General features: G+C 41.3%; 1 protein-coding gene across 1 annotated transcript in view; it reads left to right on the forward strand.

The window, feature by feature from the left end:
- Positions 1-2,759: 2,759 nt before the first annotated feature.
- HACD2 (3-hydroxyacyl-CoA dehydratase 2) overlaps positions 2,760-20,670 on the forward strand; it is a 90,659-nt gene continuing 72,748 nt past the window's right edge. The window contains exons 1-2 of the mRNA XM_060099445.1: positions 2,760-2,975; positions 5,540-5,657. Of these exons, the coding sequence (XP_059955428.1) occupies positions 2,821-2,975; positions 5,540-5,657 (273 nt within the window). The 5' untranslated portion in view covers positions 2,760-2,820. The remainder of the gene's footprint in view (positions 2,976-5,539; positions 5,658-20,670) is intronic.

Below are 20,670 nucleotides of genomic sequence, written 5' to 3' on the forward strand. Positions count from 1 at the left end.
TCAAGTACCAGACCTCAGGGACTGGAATCAAGACCCAAAGCCCTCAAAACAGAGTCCCTCTTGTTTGCTTGATTTCTCCTCTCCGCACATGGAAGGGAAGGTGACTGTCTGGAGCCAGGAGCGCAACCTCTTATTTTTAATAATCCTGACAAAAAGATGAACACTACACCCCGGCATCCTCATATCAATTTCACAGAAGAACTCTAATGAGCTCTGCTTGTGTCATGATAGTCCTAAGGCTTGAAATAATTACTTTTGCTAGAGAAATCATGCTTGATCTAGACAGAATCATGTTGCTGGCAATGTGTCAGGCAATGAAGGGGAAAAACACAAACACAAACAACTCAAACAAACCACTACTACCAAGAAAATACCACTATTCCTGTCTTATGAAACTTGTGGTCTATTGGGGAGAGAGGTCACGTGAGTAAATATAAAATTACTGTGGCCTGTGTCATGAGAGGAAGTACGTGGAGACAAGGAGAATGACTCATTCCAGAAGTTTAGGGAAAATGATGGCAAACTTAGATCAGAAGGAGGAAGGTAGGGATGGAGATTCTAGGCAGAGAGAACAACAGGCTCAAAGCCCCTGTAGCAGAAAGGCTCATCACTCATTGGAAGAACTAAGATAAAGGTAGTATGTCTAGGGAGAGCATGGTGTGACGTGAGACTGAAGAAGCAGGTAGGAGTTAAGTCCATTCACATTATTGTGGGTCACATTAAATATTTTATACTTTATTATAAGTGCATTAAAAGCCATTTAAATGTCATAAGAGGGTGGGGGGGAAGGTAGTAGACATGAACAAGTTTGTATTTGGAAAAGATCGCTGTGACTATACTGGAGAGAACACACTGGGGTCTAAGTGACTGTAAGAAGATACGTTGAGTTTTAAATTGATTTCCGACAGAGCTTTATGCATTCCTGCCTCCTACTTTCCCACTAAGCAGGTTATATTGGGAAAAATATCAGTTAAATGAATGAAAGAAGCTTTTAGATAGTGATTATCTGCTCTGCAAAATGACTCACTTCTTTATTTCCTTTGCAAAAATTTTTCCCTCTGATCACAGCCTGCAATGTGAGTACACCAACTTGCTCTTTAAAGAAACCAGGAAAACCAGGCAACAGGATCTCTACACAATCTGTGGGGCTGTAAGGATGAGACACTGACAACCGTTTAGTTGTAACCTCTCGGTCTTTAGATGTCTCATGGCTCTAAATACCATCACCGCCCTGATGGCTGTCAAATCTATACCTCTAGTGCACACTTCTTCCTGGAACCTCAGCGTCTGTATCTGTCTGCTCAACCTCTCCACTTGAATGTCTAATAGACGTCAAGCTCAGCAAGTAAACGATAAAATCTCAGATTTCTTCCTTCAAAATAGCTTCTTCTACAACTCAATTATTCCAAGCTACTCATAATGTCTTTTACCTCACACTCCACAACTAACATATCAACAAATCTTATGAGCGCTACTTCTAAAATATGTGCAGAATTCAATTCAGTTTTCATCACCTCAACTGCGACCACTCTGGCCCAAACCACTACTCGCTATGGCCTGGATTACTGAAACAACTTCCTAACTGATAACACTCTTCACCAACTAACACACAGTTATTTTCACCTGGCTCCCTCTATAACGTCTGGGAGACCAAGGACTTGTCTTTCACTTAGTGCTATGAACCCCAGTGCAATCTCGCAGACGCTCCATAAAATAAATACTTACTGGAAAGAATAAATAAGTATTGTATACCACCACATGTACAGTAATTAATTTAAAGAGAGATTTGGGCATGAGAAAATTGACGGTTAGGAGACTTCTAGTACAAACCAAAAACCGCTAGAACAAAGCAGTGAATGGAAAGTGGGGTCAGCTGGTTGAAGCAGGTTCCACAAGCTGTCCCGGTTTCCTTAAGCAGACATGTTTTCCATATAAGCCAACATCCCTCTAGTTTGGAATACTGTGGGTGGAAAGCTTCTCGCTCCACTCGACACCTCACCCTTAGCCGGCAGCCTAATCGTCTCATCCTCGTCCTGCTTCGACGACGGGCTTAGGCGACGGGCGAGCCCACGCGGCTTCGAGCTGGCAGACGCATTTGGGCATCCTCCAGGCCCTCAAGAATGACACTGGATCCTAGGCCTCACGGGCGACTTTAATCGGATAGGAAAAGGGACATACTTCTTGTTGACCTTCTCCACTGTACAAGTAACTTAAAATCAAAAGGCAGGGAATAAACCTTCAGAGACAGAATCTTCAACCCGGCTAGCAGTTAAGATAAGGGGCAGCTCCCGCCGGCCTCTGGGGATAATGGGAAGCGAAATCAGCGTCAATTGCCCTGACCCAAAATGGCAGGTTACTCGAACCGCGTGTATAGGGGTGAAGATACGACCACTGGGAGAAGTCAAGATGAGAAGGGAAAATGAAAGCATCATTTTATTAATCCCACAGAGAGGCGGAAATTATAGGAGAGAGAATAACCAGGGACGACGAAACATCCACACGGCAGAAACAACTGGCCTGTCGAATAAGGCCAAATACAACATTGACCTAATCCAAGATGGCGCCGGAGGTTATTACCGGGAGCGCAAAAGCGGCGATTACCCTGTTCCACGATGGCGGTGGCGACTGAGGCGAGCGGGGGGGCGGGAGGGCCGGAGCGTCCTTGCTCTCCTCCAAGATGGCGGCAGCCGTGGGGGCTGTCCCTGGCTCCGCCCCGCGGCCTCAGCCCCGCCTCTCCCTTGTCCTTCCCTCCATCCCGCTCGCAGTGGGCAGTTTGGGCGGAGGTGATCGCGCGAGGAGAGCGTGCTCCCGGCGTTTGATATGGCGGCAGCCGCGGCGACTGCAGCGACGAAAGGGAATGGGGGCGGCGGGGCCCGGGCCGGGGCCGGCGAAGCCAGCGGCTCGCGAAAGAAAAAGGGCCCGGGGCCTCTGGCCACGGCGTACCTGGTCATCTACAATGTGGTGATGACCGCGGGGTGAGGCTGGGGCTCGGGAAGGCGGGGAGAGAGCCTGGCCGGGGAGGGGGCTCTGCGGCAGGAAGAGCGGCCCGGCTCTACCCGCCTCGCGCAGCGCAGCTCCAGTGGCGGGAGTCCGGGCCCCGGCACCTGGGCTCCGGGGGCAGTCGAGGCTGAATCCGCCTGGGTGCTTGCTGGGGGCCGAGCAAGTTCCCAGGCACCGGGTGTGCCCCGAGCTGGAGTTCCAGGGCTCCAAGGGGGCTCGGGGAAGGCTGCCCAGGCGCTGGTCCGGAGGGCCTTGGGAGGACGTATGGGCTGGCCACACGTCCATGTTTGGGGGGCGTTGTGCTGGGCGATCCTGCAGCGCTGCGAGCCCAGGCGGCAAGTCACGAATGGCGAGCTGTTCACCCCAAAGGGAGTGGAAGGAGCTGTGTCTGCAGAGTTGACCGTTTATTTCGGCGGCTGTTTTCAAAATCCAGGATGAGCTTTAATGGGAAAGGTAGTGGAACAGCGTTCAAAGTTTTTGCCCAGTGACATGAGCAGTCCTGTGCTTTAGGTGAGTTTAGACTTTGTAGGATGGATTGAGGTGGGGCAGACACTAGAGATGGAAGGCAGAGTTACGGGGGAGAAGCGGAATAGACCCTGGAAACAGATTTTACCCCCTCTTGTTTCTCCTTTATTTCAGTCCATCCCTTGTCGCAGCTAGTTTTTAGTTCTAGTTATGACACTAACTGTGTGACCTTGGATAAATCATTTTATTTTTCTAGACCTCCGTTTTTTCATCTGTAAAAACTAAAGAGTTGAGCTAGGTGATCTCCAAGATTCCTCTAATTCTCTGACCCCATGATTTTTGATGACGAGGATCACAGGATCAGACTGTTATATATTTTTAAATTTTATAAATTTGTAAAAAAAATTCTTAACATTTTATTATGAAAATTTTCAAACATATAGAAAAGTTGAAATAACTGTATAATGAACATCCAGTTTTATTTATTTTTAAAATAGATAATATATTGGCCAGGTGCAAAATTGAAAATGTATGCAAGGGCATACAGTGAAAATCTTCCCTTGTACCTTCCCTTCCACCCAGATTTCCTCCCTGGAAGGCAGATAATTTTGTTTATGTTTCAGATACTGATACGAGCAAATATGTGTACATGGGTATTTTTAAAATACGAATGCTAATGATTAGCATTTCAGCACCTTGCTTTTTCACACACACACACACACAAAACACATCTTGAGAGGATCATAGGCTTTATGGCTAGTATTAGAAATAGCCAGTATTGTATTGAAACCTAGGCTCAGAGAGGTTGTGACTTGCTTGACTTGAGGTCACAGAACTTGTTAGTAGTAGTTCTGGGTTTAGAAGCCATATTACAGATGCACGTTTTCTTTATCACATAAATGGTCACAGAATGATTTTAAAAGAATATTCAGCAGTGCATATGTGTGTGTATTTATATTTATATATAAAAATTCTTGTCATCTTAGCAAGGGCTTTGATGAGAGAGCATTGTACTGAAGAGGGATTTTAAGATACACTGGGGAAGACGAAAAGAAGCCTTTATTCCTGAACCATGAACATAGAGAATGGGGTGGAGGGTAAGGAGTGGTATCTTAAACCAGAAGAAAAGTTGGGAATATGAGAGTAAAGTAAGCTTTTTTTCTAGGCTACTAATGCTGAACCAGTTACACCATTAAGGAATTCATTTCTTTTTTTTTTTTTTTTTTACCAACTCTTGTTCGATGTATTTGTATGATAGTTTCTAGAAATAACATAGACCACATACCCCATTGCCTAGTTAAGATTTTACACATAAATAAATCTGTTAGCGCCTTCAAGGAGACACACCTTAATAATGATATACCTCATTTTATTATGGAACTTAACAAATAAAAAACTACAAGGCCTGAGAAATTTATTTTGGAGGACAGTAGAACAGAAATGTAATGTTCAGAGCCATATGCCTAAGTGCTTCCCTGTTTTGTGTTTTGTATTGATCTGGCTTTCTTTACTAAATTGATTTTGAGAATCTCAGCTTAAAAACCTTTTATTCTTTTTAAAAAACAAACCATTTATTCATATGTCATTTGCAGTCTTTTAAAAGAATAGATTTTAAGGTTAGGGGTATGTTCAGTGAGATACTTCGATAAATAGTTTAAAACATCTCTCCACCCTGTTATTATTACAGACCCTTTAACTGCACAGGGCATTTAAAATTTTCCTTTAATAGTTCTTTTCTCTTGTCTTGGACTTCCTGGCACCTAATTTAGCTGCTCAAGGACCAATTTAGCTTATTTCCCTCCTTTTGGCCTTGTTCTCAACGGGCAAGTTGCCAAAAAGCTGAGCTCCAGATGGGTGAGGTGCCACTGTGCTTTTGCAAAAAGCACTCTTCGTAGGGTGCTGCTGGAGGTGCAACATTTCTGTGCATTACATACAGCTTGGCATTTGAGAGTGATAATCGATAAACCTAGGACACAGATCTTGAGGTCACCTTTAGTAATATCTATGATTGCCACATCTTTCTATTATAATCCTACTTACTTTTTTTTTTTCTTCTGATTGCTCTTTTTCTTAGGTGGCTCGTTATAGCTGTTGGTCTGGTCAGAGCATACCTGGCTAAGGGTAGCTATCATAGCCTTTATTATTCCATTGAAAAGCCTTTGAAATTCTTCCAAACTGGAGCCTTATTGGAGGTGGGTCCTGAGATTTGTTGTTGTTGATTTCTATTGTTTTAAAATTAAAAACAAGCTACTAAATTATATTGAAGTAGCCATGTTTCTGTTGGATTTGCTTTAAATGTTGAAAACTTGCCTCATAGAACGCTATGTATAATATTGATACCTGGTTTATCTTTTTGACATTCTACATAAATAAGATCTCATTTAACTTGTATTACCTGGAATATATTTTACATTTAACTTTTATTGGCAATCAAATGAAACAAGCTTATATTAGGATTTAAAAAAATTCTAGGGACATCCTAGGGAAGTGTTAACAAACTCAGATACTTACAGGGACCGGGCATATAATGGGAACAGTGAAGTTGGTGAGTGTAGGATGTCAGGAGTGATAGATATAAGAAATAGTAGAGCCTGTTTAAAAGCCTCCAGAAACCTTTTTAAACAATAGTTTATTAATTTCCCTGTATTAAGGGTAATATATATATCCAGTCCTGTCTTCTGGGGTAAGTATATTATAGGATTTTTGACTTGCAATTCAAATTTTTTTAAGCAAAAGGAAATTTATTGGCTTCTGTAGTTGATAAAGATAATAGGGTTACCTTACAAAATCAAAGGAACCAGCTTGGGAATGAGAACCAAGGATTTGATGTTGCCGGACTCTCTTTCCATCCCTCATCCCTGCTTCTCTCTATTTCTCTTTGAATATTAGTCTTAGGCTCTCCTACTGCAGATTGCCTTCTCCACCTGGTGGGAGAGAGCTTATTTTTTCAGCATTAGAGAAGGATTCTGGTTGGTCTTACCTAGACCAATCACTCTTGCCAGTGATGTGAAATACTTGATTAGTCAGATCTAGGACACATGCCCATTCTTCTGGCCAAGGGACTGTAGACTTTGTTAATGGAAAAGGGGGAATGAGGTAGCTTTGGGCACACACCATAGCTGCCATAGTTCATTATGATGAAAATTTTTCAGGTTGCAGAGAAGATCTGGTATTCAGTTTCATTTTACCTAGCCTCTAGGCCAAGCCCATCATGACATTTGGAAGGCTGTTTAAGAAAAGACCATTTATCTCCGTGAAATGAGATGTTACCTCAACCTCTCACCCTCATTTTTTTTTAAATTAGTTTATTTACTTATATTTGGCTGCGTTGGGTCTTCGTTGCTGCGCGCAGGCTGGGGGCTACTCTTCATTGTGGTCCGTGGCCGCCTCATTGCGGTGGCTTCTCGTTGAGGAGCACGGGCTCTAGGATGCATGGGCTTCAGTAGTTGCAGCACGTGTGCTTCAGTATTTGCAGCATGCGGGCTCAGTAGTTGTGGCTCACAGACTCTAGAGCGCAGGCTCTGTAGTTGTGGCACACGAGCTTAGTTGCTCCACGGCATGTGGGATCTTCCGGGACCAGGACTCGAACCCGTGTCCCCTGCCTTGGCAGGCGGATTCTTAACCACTGCGCCACCAGGGAAGCCCTCACCCTCATTTTTGAAAGCAGAAAGTTGTAGGTTTTGGGGTTTTTTTCTCCCAGAAAGCAGAGAGATTTCAATACTGTCCATACTTATATGTTTAAGTTAGATGGTATGATGAAATGAACTTACAACTGGAGTCTGAGTGCCCTTATTCTAAGCATGCTGGTTTTACCAACTTTGTGAATTTGGGCAAGTCATTTATCTCTTGTCCACCTTGTTTTCTCATTTGTAAAATAATTAGTTTGAAATAGATTTGTAAATTTCCTTTCTGCCCTAACAGTTTGAGTTTGAGGAAACTAGCAAATCCTTGTGGGGACCATATTGTAAACTTAGAGGCTTAAATTTTGTGGGGAAGGCGGCAATAGTAAATAAGTATCACTTGTCTGTCAGGGCTTTGGCCAGCACAGTTCTCAAGCTACAGAGAACCAAGTTTGGAGTCAAGACCATCAGAAACTGCCTGAGTGCTTGATATAGTAAGAAGTTGTATCCAACTGGAACACTTCAATAATTTACTAATTTAAAGGGGATTCTGTCTCTGTAAGACTTGGTAATATTAGAGGTATAATTTTTAAAATTTAAGGATATCTTAGGGAAGGTTGTGACATTAAATAGTGTGATGCAAAATCTACTCAGGAACCAAATCTTAGACTTGGAGGGATTAGCACATTTATCCCTATAAAATTTTTAATAGGGATTTAAGAAAATATTTTGGAGTTCTGTTTTTATCTCTGTTATCCCCACTAAGAACCAATTAGGTGACAAATCCTGGATTTGATTTTGGGAAAAGAACTCTGCAAAATGAATGAAGACTCCCTGGGATATGCAGAGAATTAGCTTTGTAGATAGCAGTGTTGGCAGTAGACCCCTCAACCTGGGACAAGAGAGCAGGCTTGCTAGAGCTGCATCTCCTGAGCCGTCCATTAAGGAATGTTTTATTGCCTACCCAACCTAATAGTATAATAATGTGCTTAGTGTTGTTTAATTACAGATAAGTTGTCCTTATGGGAATTTTTAGTGCTTGACAATAAACCGTGTTTATAGGAGGAAAAAATGAGTCCAGGGAGGTCAGCTACTCACTTATATCTCTGTATGAATATTCTGAGTAGTAATCTGTGTGATTTTTCTTTAGTAGGTTCTGTGGGAATTTGCTTTAAGAGGAAATAGAGATTACTTGTTCTCAAGAAACTTCAGATCTTCTTAGGAAAATATAACACTTTGCTTTTTAAAAATATAAAACATTTACTAAGCAAGTGTAAATGGGTGTGTAGTAGTGTAATACAGAAAGACTTTCTGAGGAAATTAAATGATTTTTTGCAAAATGGGTGTAAAGATATATTGAGTTTGTGATACAATAATATAGCTTTTTAAAAAACATTTATTTCTTTCTTTGGCTGCACCAGGTCTTAGTTGCGGCAGGCAGGATCTCCATTGCCGTGTGCGGGATCTTCATTGTGGCATGCAGAATCTTTCTGTTGTTGTTGCAGCATTCAGGACCTTTAGTTGCGGCATGTGGGACCTTTAGTTGCAGCATGCGGGATCTAGTTCCCTGACCAGGGATTGATCCCGGGCCCCCTACGTTGGGAGCACGGAGGCTTACCCACTGGACCACCAGGGAAGTCCCAATAATATAGCTTTTTAATAAAGTAGACAGAAATTCTAATTTTTTTCCACATATGTATCCAAGAATGTCTTGAGTAATTTTTATAGATAGTTTTTCAAAATATTCCACAGGTGATAGTTAAATAAGTATGTGTTTGAGTCACTGTAATGGGTGCCATGGAGGTTGAACCCTTGCTAGTAAAGATATTAAAATCTTACTGGGTAGTTGATTATGTTAGGACTCTTGGCTAGAGATTATACAAACTGCCTTAACTGACTTAAACTGTAAGGGGAACTTATTATAAGTGTATAGTATGTCCCATGGAATCCAAGGGTGGGGATGCAGCTGGGCCTTAGGAATGGCCTGGAATCTGGGACTGGAGCACCACAGGGAACCCAGGAGGTCTTGCTCTTTCTCTTATCTCTACTATTGCCTCTCTCTCTTTTTCTCTGATTCTTCTCTTCTTGCAGACTGGTTTTTTGTTTTTTTTTTTTTGGTTTCTTAGTCTGTGTGGCAGACAATGGTAACAGAAAACTCCTGAGATTGTAGTTTCTGCAATCAAGAGCAGCTAATTAAAAACAATATCATTTCCATTTCCATATTCCTAGCGAAGGGCCTAATATGTCCAGCTTGAATCAGGTGCTTATTCCTGGACCAATCACCTGTAGACAAGAGTAGGTCACATTAACCATATAGAAGTTGGAGGGAAGGGACAATTTATAGAAAAGTGGTGCTAGGCATTAAGTCCAAGAAGTGTTTACTTTAAGTAAATACTTTAAGTATTAAAGTAATGAGACGCAATACAGTGAAGATGATAAGGTATGAGATGATTTATAAATTTATAGAAAGTAAAATACTGATAACTTTGTGTGCCAAGGGATCAGTGTGTGAATAACTACAATGTGTCTTGAGTTGAATCTGAGAGCTAATTAACATAGGTAGCAAAAGTATATTTTTAAAATGCCATTCATAGATAAATAAAATATATCTCCATACCATAAAATGAGTGAATTACTGGTACTTGTTATAACATGGATGAATCTTGAAAACATGCTTTGTGAAAGAAGCCAGAAACAAAAAGCCATGTGTTGTTTGATTCCATTTATACGAAATGTCCAGAATAGGCAAATTCATAGAGACAGAAAGTAGATTAATGGTTGCCAGGGGCTGTGGGGAGGAGAGAATGGGGAGGGACTGCTAATGGGTACAAGATTTCTTTTTAAGGTGATGAAAATATTCTTGAATTAGATGGTGGTATGGTTGCACAACCTTGGGAACATAACAAAAAATCACTGAATGTACACTTTAAATAAGTGAAATTTTGTGATATGTGAATTAATATCTCAATTTTTAAAAAATGCCGTTCATCTATAATGAGCCGGATAAATTTTCTTTTTACTTTATTCTTGTTTTTGGGTCCATGATGTTCATGGATAAGGACAGACTATCTTTCCAGCTTTGTTAAGAACTGAGTTAAAGTTTAGAAATTAAAGATCCTACATTATGGCACTTTAAAATTATTTCTAAGAGAATTTGGATTTCTAAATATATTTAGTTAACATAAGAATGTAATTACAGCAAAGACATTTTCAAATACTCGTAATTGGATGTGCCTCTGTGATTGGCAGTGAGGATTCCAATAGGTTAAGGACTGCTCTGCAGAGACATTAATTGTTGAGACTAATACAGACCATCTTCAACACATGTACATCAGTACATATATTCAATATCATTTACCGTCCATCTTGGAATATCTAATGGACCACAGGCACCTCCTTTCCTTCTTATTCTCTTCCATCCTCTTCTAATGCTTGGAACCCTCTTATCTACCGAAAAATAAAATAAAATAAAGAAAAAAAGTGTCATTTGTTATCTTTTCCTAGAGTTGTTTTAGGACTGGGTCTGAAATGGCAGAACTGGTTCTGGAGAAGCAGTGAAGGAGAGAAGATAGCTTTTGTTGTTTTCTAAGCCCCATCTCTGTATTCTGGTCTAATTCTTCATGCCTCACGTCACAACTCTCCTCAGATCCTTTAATGAAATAATAGGAAACTGATTTTGGATATTTCTCTAAAATATAGCAAAATCTTAAGAATTTGTAGTGTCCTTAAGAAGAGGGCTCCCATCTTGTCTCCCTGCCAGTTTTTGTCTTTTTGCCTCAACTACTGGATGATTTTTTTCCACAGAGATACTAGGTGGTTGGGTTCTGTGATATTACTAATACTTTAGGCACATTATATATTAACTTTGCTTTTCTGAACTCATCTGGGGACATAACCATCATCTGTAATATTTTTCTTCCTTGTGGAAACATGCTAATTTCTCAGTAATTTTAAAAAGGAACTTCTGAAACACAAGCTGTATGCACATTTTAGACTAACTTTATTCTGAGGACTTGTTTTGAGAAACCAGACCTCTAAAAGAGACTTCTGAAAAGCTAGCAGAGCAAGTCATAGTAGAGCTATCTGACACAAAACAGGAATGACAGCAAACCCAGACAAACCAGCTTCAGAAACAGTGTGAAAACCAGAGGGAAATAGAACTTGGGTATAATTACTAAGTGTCACAACATTAGAAGGGAAGAGGGAGACTGTGGGAAACAGGAGTCCACCCACACAGGGCTCACTGCTTAACAACTCAAGCAAATAGAAGCAAATTGATACGGTATTCAGAGAAGATAGGTAATGGCTATAGAAAAGAGGGTGCTGAAATTTTTTTTTTTAAAGAGAACTAACAATGTCAATGGTGGCAGTTCAGGGCGGGAAGCAGGCCACAGTGCAGAGAAATAGGTGATACTGAAGATTCAAGAAAGGCAGGAGTTCCTAGTTATAGTCTCAGATAAAACATTACAGAGCAGAAACCATTGGGACTGTTCAGAGTGTACCATTTGAATGTCAAAAAGAACATTACAAAATACATAGTGCCAGGCACATCAGAGATATGTGTTGGTGGACTAGCTAATGCATGAATGATTATCAGTACAACAGAAAAACAAAATATACAGGAAAGTAGTGAAACTTAACAGATGAATAGTATAGTAGAACCAAGGTATCTAGAAAACAGATTGAGGGTATACAACCTGTCAAAAAGTACGGCTACCAGAAGTAGAAAAGGTTGGAAAGTATAACTCAGAAACAATCAGGAAAAATTCTAGAAAACTATTCAGAACAGAAAGCCCCTCTCAGTGTGGTTATTGAGAGTATATGGAGTTGTACATAGGCACTGTTTTTCAAGAAAAAAAATCCCTTCCCTTCCTGGGCACCTATTTGTTAAATTTTTAAACTTAAAAGAAAGATAAGTGATTTCTAGCAGAGAAGAGATCTTAAAATGTAATAGTAAAACAACTTGGGACGTTAGACTTTGAAAAATAAAAAGATTCATATGAAGCTAGGAGACAGCATTAGGTTTCTGAATAACAGACCATGCAATTTCCTACAGATGGAGACATTTTGAAAACACCTACCAAAATAATAGAACTTTGAAAGAACCTTATCAAAGGGTTTTTAACTGATATATAAATAAATAAAATAAACCAATTCCTTTTTTTTTGGTAAATTTATTTATTTTTTATTTATTTATTTTTGGCTGCGTTGGGTCTTCATTGCTGCATGCAGTCTTTCTCTAGTTGTGGCGAGCAGGGGCTACTCTTTGTTGGGATGCACGGGCTTCTCATTGCAGTGGCTTCTCTTGTGGAGCATGGGCTCTAGGCGTGCGGGCTTCAGTAGTTGTGGCGCACGGGCCTAGTTGCTCTGTAGCATGTGGGATCTTCCTGGGCCAGGGCTCGAACCCGTGTCCCTGACCTTGGCAGATGGATTGTTAACCACTGTACCACCAGGGAAGTCCAATAAAATTAACCAATTCTTTAGATGAGCACTGTGCAGAAGAACTTTCTGCAACGATAATATTCCAAATCTGTGCTGTCTGATATACTAGCTGCTGTTGAGCCCATGGGGCAGGTGAGACTGAAAACCTTGAGTTTTTAGTTTTATTTACTTTTAACTGAAATTTAAATAGGCACATGTGGCTAGTGACTACTGCGTTGACAGCATAGCTTTAGACCGTCATACAGATTGCAAGGTGTCCACATGTAATTTCATAAAATATTTCAGATTCTCCCAGGGTAGAACAAAGTGGGAAGGAGGGAAAGCAAAGGAAGACAAACCTTGTGATGTAAATTTTAGGTCACAACAGAGTTTATAAACTTTTTAATTCATAAGACAAAAATAATGAGAATAATTATTAAAATATGGTGATGTTTTCAGGTTAGGAAAATCAAAAGAAAAAAAAGCAAATTGCAGATATTGGAAAAGGTATGGAAGGGTGCATATTAAACTGTTACTAGTGCTTACCTCTGAGGACGGATGTGGTATTTGGGGGGAATACAAGAGAATTTCTGCTTTTTATTCTATATACTTTAGTGTGCATTTACATTTCACTTTGTGAATCTTTAAATTAAAAAGGAAAGATATATAATATGTAATAAATATGTAATAAAGTATAATAGAAAACAAAAATGAATTAGGAAAATAAGATTTAAAAGTTCTTTGAGGGCTTCCCTGGAGGCACAGTGGTTAAGAATCCACCTGCTGGGCTTCCCTGGTGGCGCAGTGGTTGAGAGTCCGCCTGCCGATGCAGGGGACACGGGTTCGTGCCCCGGTCCAGGAAGATCCCACATGCCATGGAGCGGCTGGGCCCATGAGCCATGGCTGCTGAGCCTGCGCATCCGGAGCCTGTGCTCTGCAACGGGAGAGGCCACAACAGTGAGAGGCCCGGGTACCGCAAAAAAAAACCAAAAAACAAAAAAAACAGTCCACCTGCTAAGGCAGGGGACACGGGTTCAAGCCCTGGTCTCGGAAGATCCCACATGCTGCGGAGCAACTGAGCCCATGAGCCACAACTGCTGAGCCTGCACTCTGGAGCCCACGAGCCACAGCTGCTGAGTCCACGTGCCACTACTACTGAAGCCCACGCACCTGAAGCAGGTGCTCCGCAACAAGAGAAGCCACGGCAATGAGAAGCCCGCACACCACAACGAAGAGTAGCCCCTGCTCACTGCAACTAGAGAAAGCCCACACACAGCAAAGACCCAACGCAGCCAAAAATAAAATAAATAAATAAATTTATTTTTTTTTAAAGTTCTTTGAAAAAAGAAGAAAATAGGCAGCTTAGATAGGTTATCTTTTGATTTAAAGTGAAGTACAGAATTTTACATCCGTTAAAAAAAAGACAGTAGCCGTAACAATAAACGTATAGGATGATTGACTACACACAAATGCATTGCTTCTAATGTCTTTGCAAGTAGACATTAATTTTATCAAAGTAAAAAGGTAGGGTGGTGGTTACTCGTTTAAAAAGCAAAATTCAACATCTGTTGCCTATAAAAGACTGACGCAAGCTTACTAAAGGACAAACCAGCCTTCCACGACCAAACATACAAGAAAAACAGGACCATCCTGCTTAAAATTAAGTTGATTTCAGAGCAGAAGCCAAAGAGAAACTTGCCGCATTTACAATTTGTCATGCAGAAGGAACATGGTAGACACATGTTGGTGGAATTTATTAATGGCTGAATGATTATCATAGAAAAGCTGGCAGAAATGGCTAAAGAAGTAAAAATAGAATTGTACTTGAGAAGTGTCACAGTATATGTAAAAGAACACTGGAGACAAGAAATTTAGGTACTAAGATTTGGTTTTGCCACTTGGTCTTAACCTCTCTGTAATGAATATTCTGGATTAGATGACCTTAACATTTTTTTTCCAGTTCTAAGTGCTGTGGGGCTTCAACATTTCACAATCAGAATATGAAAATACAGCAGATAATGAATTAATAAATTATAGAGCCAAATATAGCAAAAAAGGTCAGATTAAGGAAGCTGTGGCTTCCTTCTTCTACTGCCCATTCCATATTTCCCTTACCCACAGCAGTGACCCAAACCTTCATTCCCCAGGGGTCTGAGTCCTTAGTCATTCTTCCTATTTTTGGTTGCTGTAGTTTTCCATTAACGTTTACTACTGGAAATGCTAAGAGGTGCCTCAGAACCCCCTGGCTTCCATACATAGTCCGCTTTGCCTCGATTGTGTACGGCTACATGATATCCCCTTGGCAATCAGGATTGACCACTCCATCCATAGATAAACCCCCTTTTTTTGCCTGTTGGTTCAGTAGCATAAATAAGGAGCCCCAAATGGCCAGATGGCAAAAATCTAGTCTTCCGATTCAGTAGAACCATTGTTGGCACCTGGTGCAACCAGTAACCTTGTGGAGACTAAGCTCTCCAAACAAGTAGAGCCCAGAGTTGCCAGGATGGAAAGCAGAAATTCTTTAGGTGGGTTAATAGGTATAATAGTGACAGTAGCCACTCCTACTTCCTCCCCTTGATTCTTGGACCTGTGTAATGCGGTGATGAGGAATACAGCATCTGTGATTCAAAGTATACACTGCATCCTGTAAGGCAGAACCCTATTCTTTCAAGGTGCTGTCTCCCAGTTGCCGTCATAACTGAGTCTTCGGTAAATCATTCTACCTTTCAGCTAAGCCAGGCATTTCTGGGTGATGGCATATGTGGTTAAGAGCAAATGATTCAGTGGGCCTGAGACCGTTGATGTATGTATTTCTTTTGCTGTGAAGTGAGTTCTTTGATCAGACACAACACTTTGTAGAATGCTATGATGGCAGATCAGGCACCCTGTGAGTTCATACATGGCGACACTGGCAGAGGCGTTGTGGGCAAGGAAGGCAAATCCATATCTAGAGTATGTGTTTATTCCAGTGAGGGCAAATATCTGCTCCCTCCTTGGTGGAAGAAATCCAATGTAATAGACCTACCATCAGGTTTTGTGCTGTCCGCCTGGGAAATGATGCTTTTTAGGGCACTTAATTCTGATCTCTGCTATTGGCAGATTAGGTGCTCAGCAGTAGGGTTAACCAGGTCTGCCTTACTAAGAGGAAGTTCATGTTGTTGAGCCCATGCGTAGCCTCCATTCTTGTTAACATGGCCAATTTGTTCATGGGTCTATTGAGGAAACACTGGGATGGCTGGGAAGAGTCTAATTGACGTTATTAGTGTCCATCCTTTTGTCCACCATCATTAAGAGTCTCCTTTACAGTAGCTGCCGTTTGGTGAGCATTCACGTGAGACAAATATTTTCACTGTCTATGCCCATTCTAAGAGATCCATCCACATACTTCTTCCCCAGCTTTCCTTGTCACTATCTTCCAATCCTTTTCCTTCCAAGTCCCTGACCATCCAGCTAAACCATTAGAAACTGCTCATGAATGAGTCTAAATCTGTACTTCTGGTTATCTCTCATTCCAGACACAGGAGAGAAGCAAATGTACTGCTCAAAGTTCTGAATATTTATGGTTTGTAAGGCACAGATCTCAAAATCAATAATATATGTAGTGGTTAAGAGCACCAGCTCTGGAGCCTGGCTGCCTGTGTACAAATTCTACCAGTTCCATTCATGCCCCAGTCTCCTGCTGGCCTTGGGGAGTCTCCTGGAGAGGCTGGGGAGGGGGGGCTCACCCAGGGAACACAGACACTGGTGGCAGACACATTGGGGAGCATTCAACCACGTGAACACTCCTAGCAGCTGACATTGGATCATTAGCACTATGACATTTTCAAGGGAGATTTTGAATATGGCAAGTCTTCTGAATTTTTTTCTAATGAGGTATGCTTATTTTAGTTCAGTGATTCTCAGTAGATCTCAGCAAGAGCAGTGTGACCCCTCTAGAGTGCGATTTAGAAAACTGAGAGGGTATTTTGATTGCCACAATGAATGGGGGTGCTATAAGTAGATGTCCTGCGCTGTCTGAGACAGTCCAACTCAGTGGAGGTCTGTATTCTCCCTGACTTTTGTATATACCATGGGCTGATCCCTCTCCAAATATAAATTGATAGTTTTGTAGTACATATTCATACTAAAAAATCTTCACAGGAAATTAAACAAAAAGCTTATTAAGTTAGAAGAAGGTCGTTTTCTTAGTTTTCTCTTGCTGCATGACAAAATACCACAAACTTAGTGGCTTAAAACCACACTCATTTATTAGCTCACAGTTCTATAAGTCAGAAACTGGGCTTGGCTGGGTTCTCTGCTCAGGGTCTCACAAGACTGAAATCAAGGTGTCAGTTGGGTTGGCTTCTATCTGGGGACTCTGGGAAAGAGTCTGCTTCTAAGCTTATTCAGCTTGTTGACAGAATCCACTTAACCTGTGGTTGTAGGTCTGAGGTCCCATTTACTTACTAGCTGTCAGCTGGGGGTCACTCCTAGCTCCTAGAGGCTGCTCTCCAGTCCCTGCACATGGCCTCCTCCATCTTCTAAGTGAGAAATGGCATATTGAATATCTTTTGTTCCTTGAATATCTTTGAGTTCCTCTTCTGCCACCAGCTGGAGAAAACTCTCTGCTTTTAAAAGGCTGGCCTGGTTGGATCAGGCCTACCCACATACTCTCTGTGCCTTAAAATCAGTTGACTTCAGACTTTAATTACATTTGCAAAATTCCCGCCCTGTGGTACCTTGTTTAGTGTTTGATTGGATAACCAAGGTACAAGAATCTTAGGGAATCATCTTAAGGATTCTGCCTAGCACAGTTGGTATGAATAGGGAGCTTAAGTGAAATAAAGGTATCATCTCAAAATAATTGAGTGATTTGTTCACTCTGCACATTCTGTTCTGTAAACATTATAGCATTTCCAGCTTGCATATTTAGTTGAAAAGGATTTCAGTGCAACAGTGTTGTAACTGCAAAAACAATGAAATTTTTGATTGAAAATATGGAACAGATTGAGATTCCTGTTCAGACTTTAAGTTAATGGAGACTCGTGAAATGCAGGGATCGCATTCAATTTCTTTTTTTTTAAATAAATTTATTTATTTTATTTATTTTTGGCTGCATTGGGTCTTTGTTGCTGCGTGCGGGCTTTCTCTAGTTGCGGCCAGTGGGGGCTACTCTTCATTGCGGTGCATGGGCTTCTCATTGCAGTGGCTTCTCTTGTTGGGGAGCATGGGCTCTAGGTGCGTGAGCTTCAGTAGTTGTGGCACGTGGGCTCAGTAGTTGTGGCCCATGGGCTCTAGAGTGCAGGCTCACTAGTTACGGCCCATGGGCTTAATCACTCCACAGCATGTGTGATCTTCCTGGACCAGGGATCGAACCCGTGTCCCCTGCATTGGCAGGTGGATTTTTTTTTTAATTAAATTTTTAAAATTTTTTAATTTATTTTTGGCTGCACTGGGTCTTCATTGCTGCGCGTGGGCTTTTCTCTTTGTCGCGGTGCATGGGCTTCTCACTGTGGTGGCTTCTCTTGTTGTGGAGCACAGGCTCTAGGCACACAGGCTTCAGTAGTTGTGGTTCACAGGCTCTAGAGCGTACGCTCAGTAGTTGTGGCACATGGGCTTAGTTGCTCCACGACATGTGGGACCTTCCCGGACCAGGGCTGGCACCTGTGTCCCCTGCATTGGCAGGCAGATTCTTAACCACTGCCCCACCAGGGAAGCCCCCTCGATTTCTTTAATATAACTATTTTAATAATATTTTATACTGCCTTTTTTTGAATCACTACAGTTGTTCAGTTTTATCCTAAAACTATCCACAGTTACACAACTACTTTATCACATCTTGCATTACTGTGTTTTTGTCTAATCCATCTTCTTTTCCTTGTCTCACCATTCAAAGAATATTGTTTCCAAGTTCTTTTTACAGACCAGGCACAGATTGTATGTCTCAGTGGGATTTCAAAGCAGAAGGATGCTTTCTGTGATACTTTCTTCCTACCCTATCTCATGACATAATCTAGGGGATTATTTTGACACCACACTTACAAATAAATAAGACCTAGCTTCATTTGTGATAATGTTGTACTTCCTCATTTTCTCTACTTTGTTATTTACTTGCTGTGTTGTTTTAACTTCAGTTAAGATTATTCCCCTATGTCCATTATTATCTTAATACTGTTTTTATTCTAGGGTTGGTGTGTACCTCTTTTCTTTTATTTTCCTATTCTTGTCCAAAGTGCTTTCTGATATTCTTATTTTTAAATCCAAACTTATTCATCATAAGTTGATACCTATATCTGACTGCTTCATTATGTCATTGTGTCCCCAAGCATTTATCTGTGGAAATACATATTTTTTAAAATAAACTACTACCTTTTTATTTCTTCTTTACATATTGGTTAGGACACTGTTTATTTGTTTTAATTTTTGTACAGGTAAGTTATATCATCTATGAATTTTATATTTAGTAAAGGAGGCATTATAAAATATGTGGTTAAAAAGGGGAGATTGGGTCTCATAGGACTAAGATCTGTTCTGTCACACAAAGAAGACATGATAGGCCTTAAGGTTATCCATTCCTTTTCTGCAGTGTCCTATTGTAAATCAGCAGCCTGGATGTCTTGCCACATACATGAATATAATAGGTTTTCTATCTAGGCACTATCATCTGTCTTGTCTCAAAGGATGCTCATCACTCATCTTTCATTCCATTTCATTTTAATCAGCACGTATCTTAGTTTTCCTCAACTTTGCAGCAGGAGGTTTGTCTTATCTTGTAATATTCACACATTTGAGATTCTTAGCAGTGTTTTCTTTTGAAAAATATAAGATTTGCAGTCTAGTAATTCTTTTGTTCTTTTATCAGTTATTGATATATTTGTGCAGCTTGATTTTTTTTTAATCCAAGCCACCCCCATCCTCCTCCCTTCAGAAAAAACTTAGTGAAATCATAGACTTGAGCACAGAGTCTTATTAGGCATGTTATTTTTTGTTTGTTTTTTGTTTATTTTTGGTTGCGTTGGGTCTTTGTTGCTGCACATGGGCTTTCTCTAGTTGCATCAAGCGGGCTTCTCACTGCAGTGGCTTCTCTTGTTGTGGAGCACGGGCTCTAGGTGCACAGGCTTCAGTAGTTGTGGCATGCGGGCTCAGTAGTTGTGGCACGCGGGCTCTAGAGTGTAGGCTCAGTAGTTGTGGCACACGGGCTTAGTTGCTCTGTGACATGGGATCTTTCCGGACCAGGGCTGGCACCCATGTCCCCTGCATTGGCAGGCAGATTCTTTTTTTTTTTTTTTTGCAGTATGCAGGCCTCTCACTGCTGTGGTCTCTCCCGTTGTGGAGCACAGGCTCCAGACACGCAGGCTCAGCGGCCATGTCTCACGGGCCTAGCTGCTCCGCGGCACGTGGGATCTTCCCGGATCGGGGCACGAACCTATGTCCCCTGCATCGGCTGGCGGACTCTCAACCACTGCGCCACCAGGGAAGCCTGGCAGGCAGATTCTTAACCACTGAGCCACCAGGGAAGTCCCTAGGCATGTTTTAGATAGAGCTAAGTCTTGTCAAGTTATAGCTTTTGCAGGTATAACTAATGTACAGTGAAATGATAGAAAAAGCAGTAGAGTAGAAATAAAATCTAGGTTCTTGATCCGGTACATCACTTACTACCTTGGTGAAGCTGAGCAGTGTTTCTAAGCCTTCGTTTTCTCATCTGCAAGTAGAGATATCTGTCCTGCCCATCTGCCAGGGTTATTGTTAGTTTCAAACAACACAGTGACGGCTTGAGAAATGTAAATTCCAAAATGCACTGCAATAGTTGTTAGGTCTTATCATCCAAAAAAGCTTTGGTCATTAAATCAACCTTGTAGATGGCTTCACATTACTTCTTTACTACCACCACCCAGGTTAAAGCAGTGCCAGACACAGGATGAAGTGGAAGGGGATTTGGAAGAACCTAATTGGCTGGTTAGATGGCCATTGAGATGGAGAGGAGATAGCAGTCTCACCCATGCACTGGAAAAAAACAACTGGGGAAGACATGCCAAAAGCATTGGCAGGACTTGGAAACCTGTTTGACTTGGGAGTGAAGGAAAGGAAAGAGCAGTTGAATCTGAGAGTGGGGGGTTGGTGATCAAGAGGCATGGTAGGTATGAAGGAAAGGAAGGGTGAGCTTCCTGCTGAAGCACGCCATCTT

Source organism: Mesoplodon densirostris, chromosome 5, assembly GCF_025265405.1.
Source record: "Mesoplodon densirostris isolate mMesDen1 chromosome 5, mMesDen1 primary haplotype, whole genome shotgun sequence".
NCBI lineage: Eukaryota > Metazoa > Chordata > Mammalia > Artiodactyla > Ziphiidae > Mesoplodon > Mesoplodon densirostris.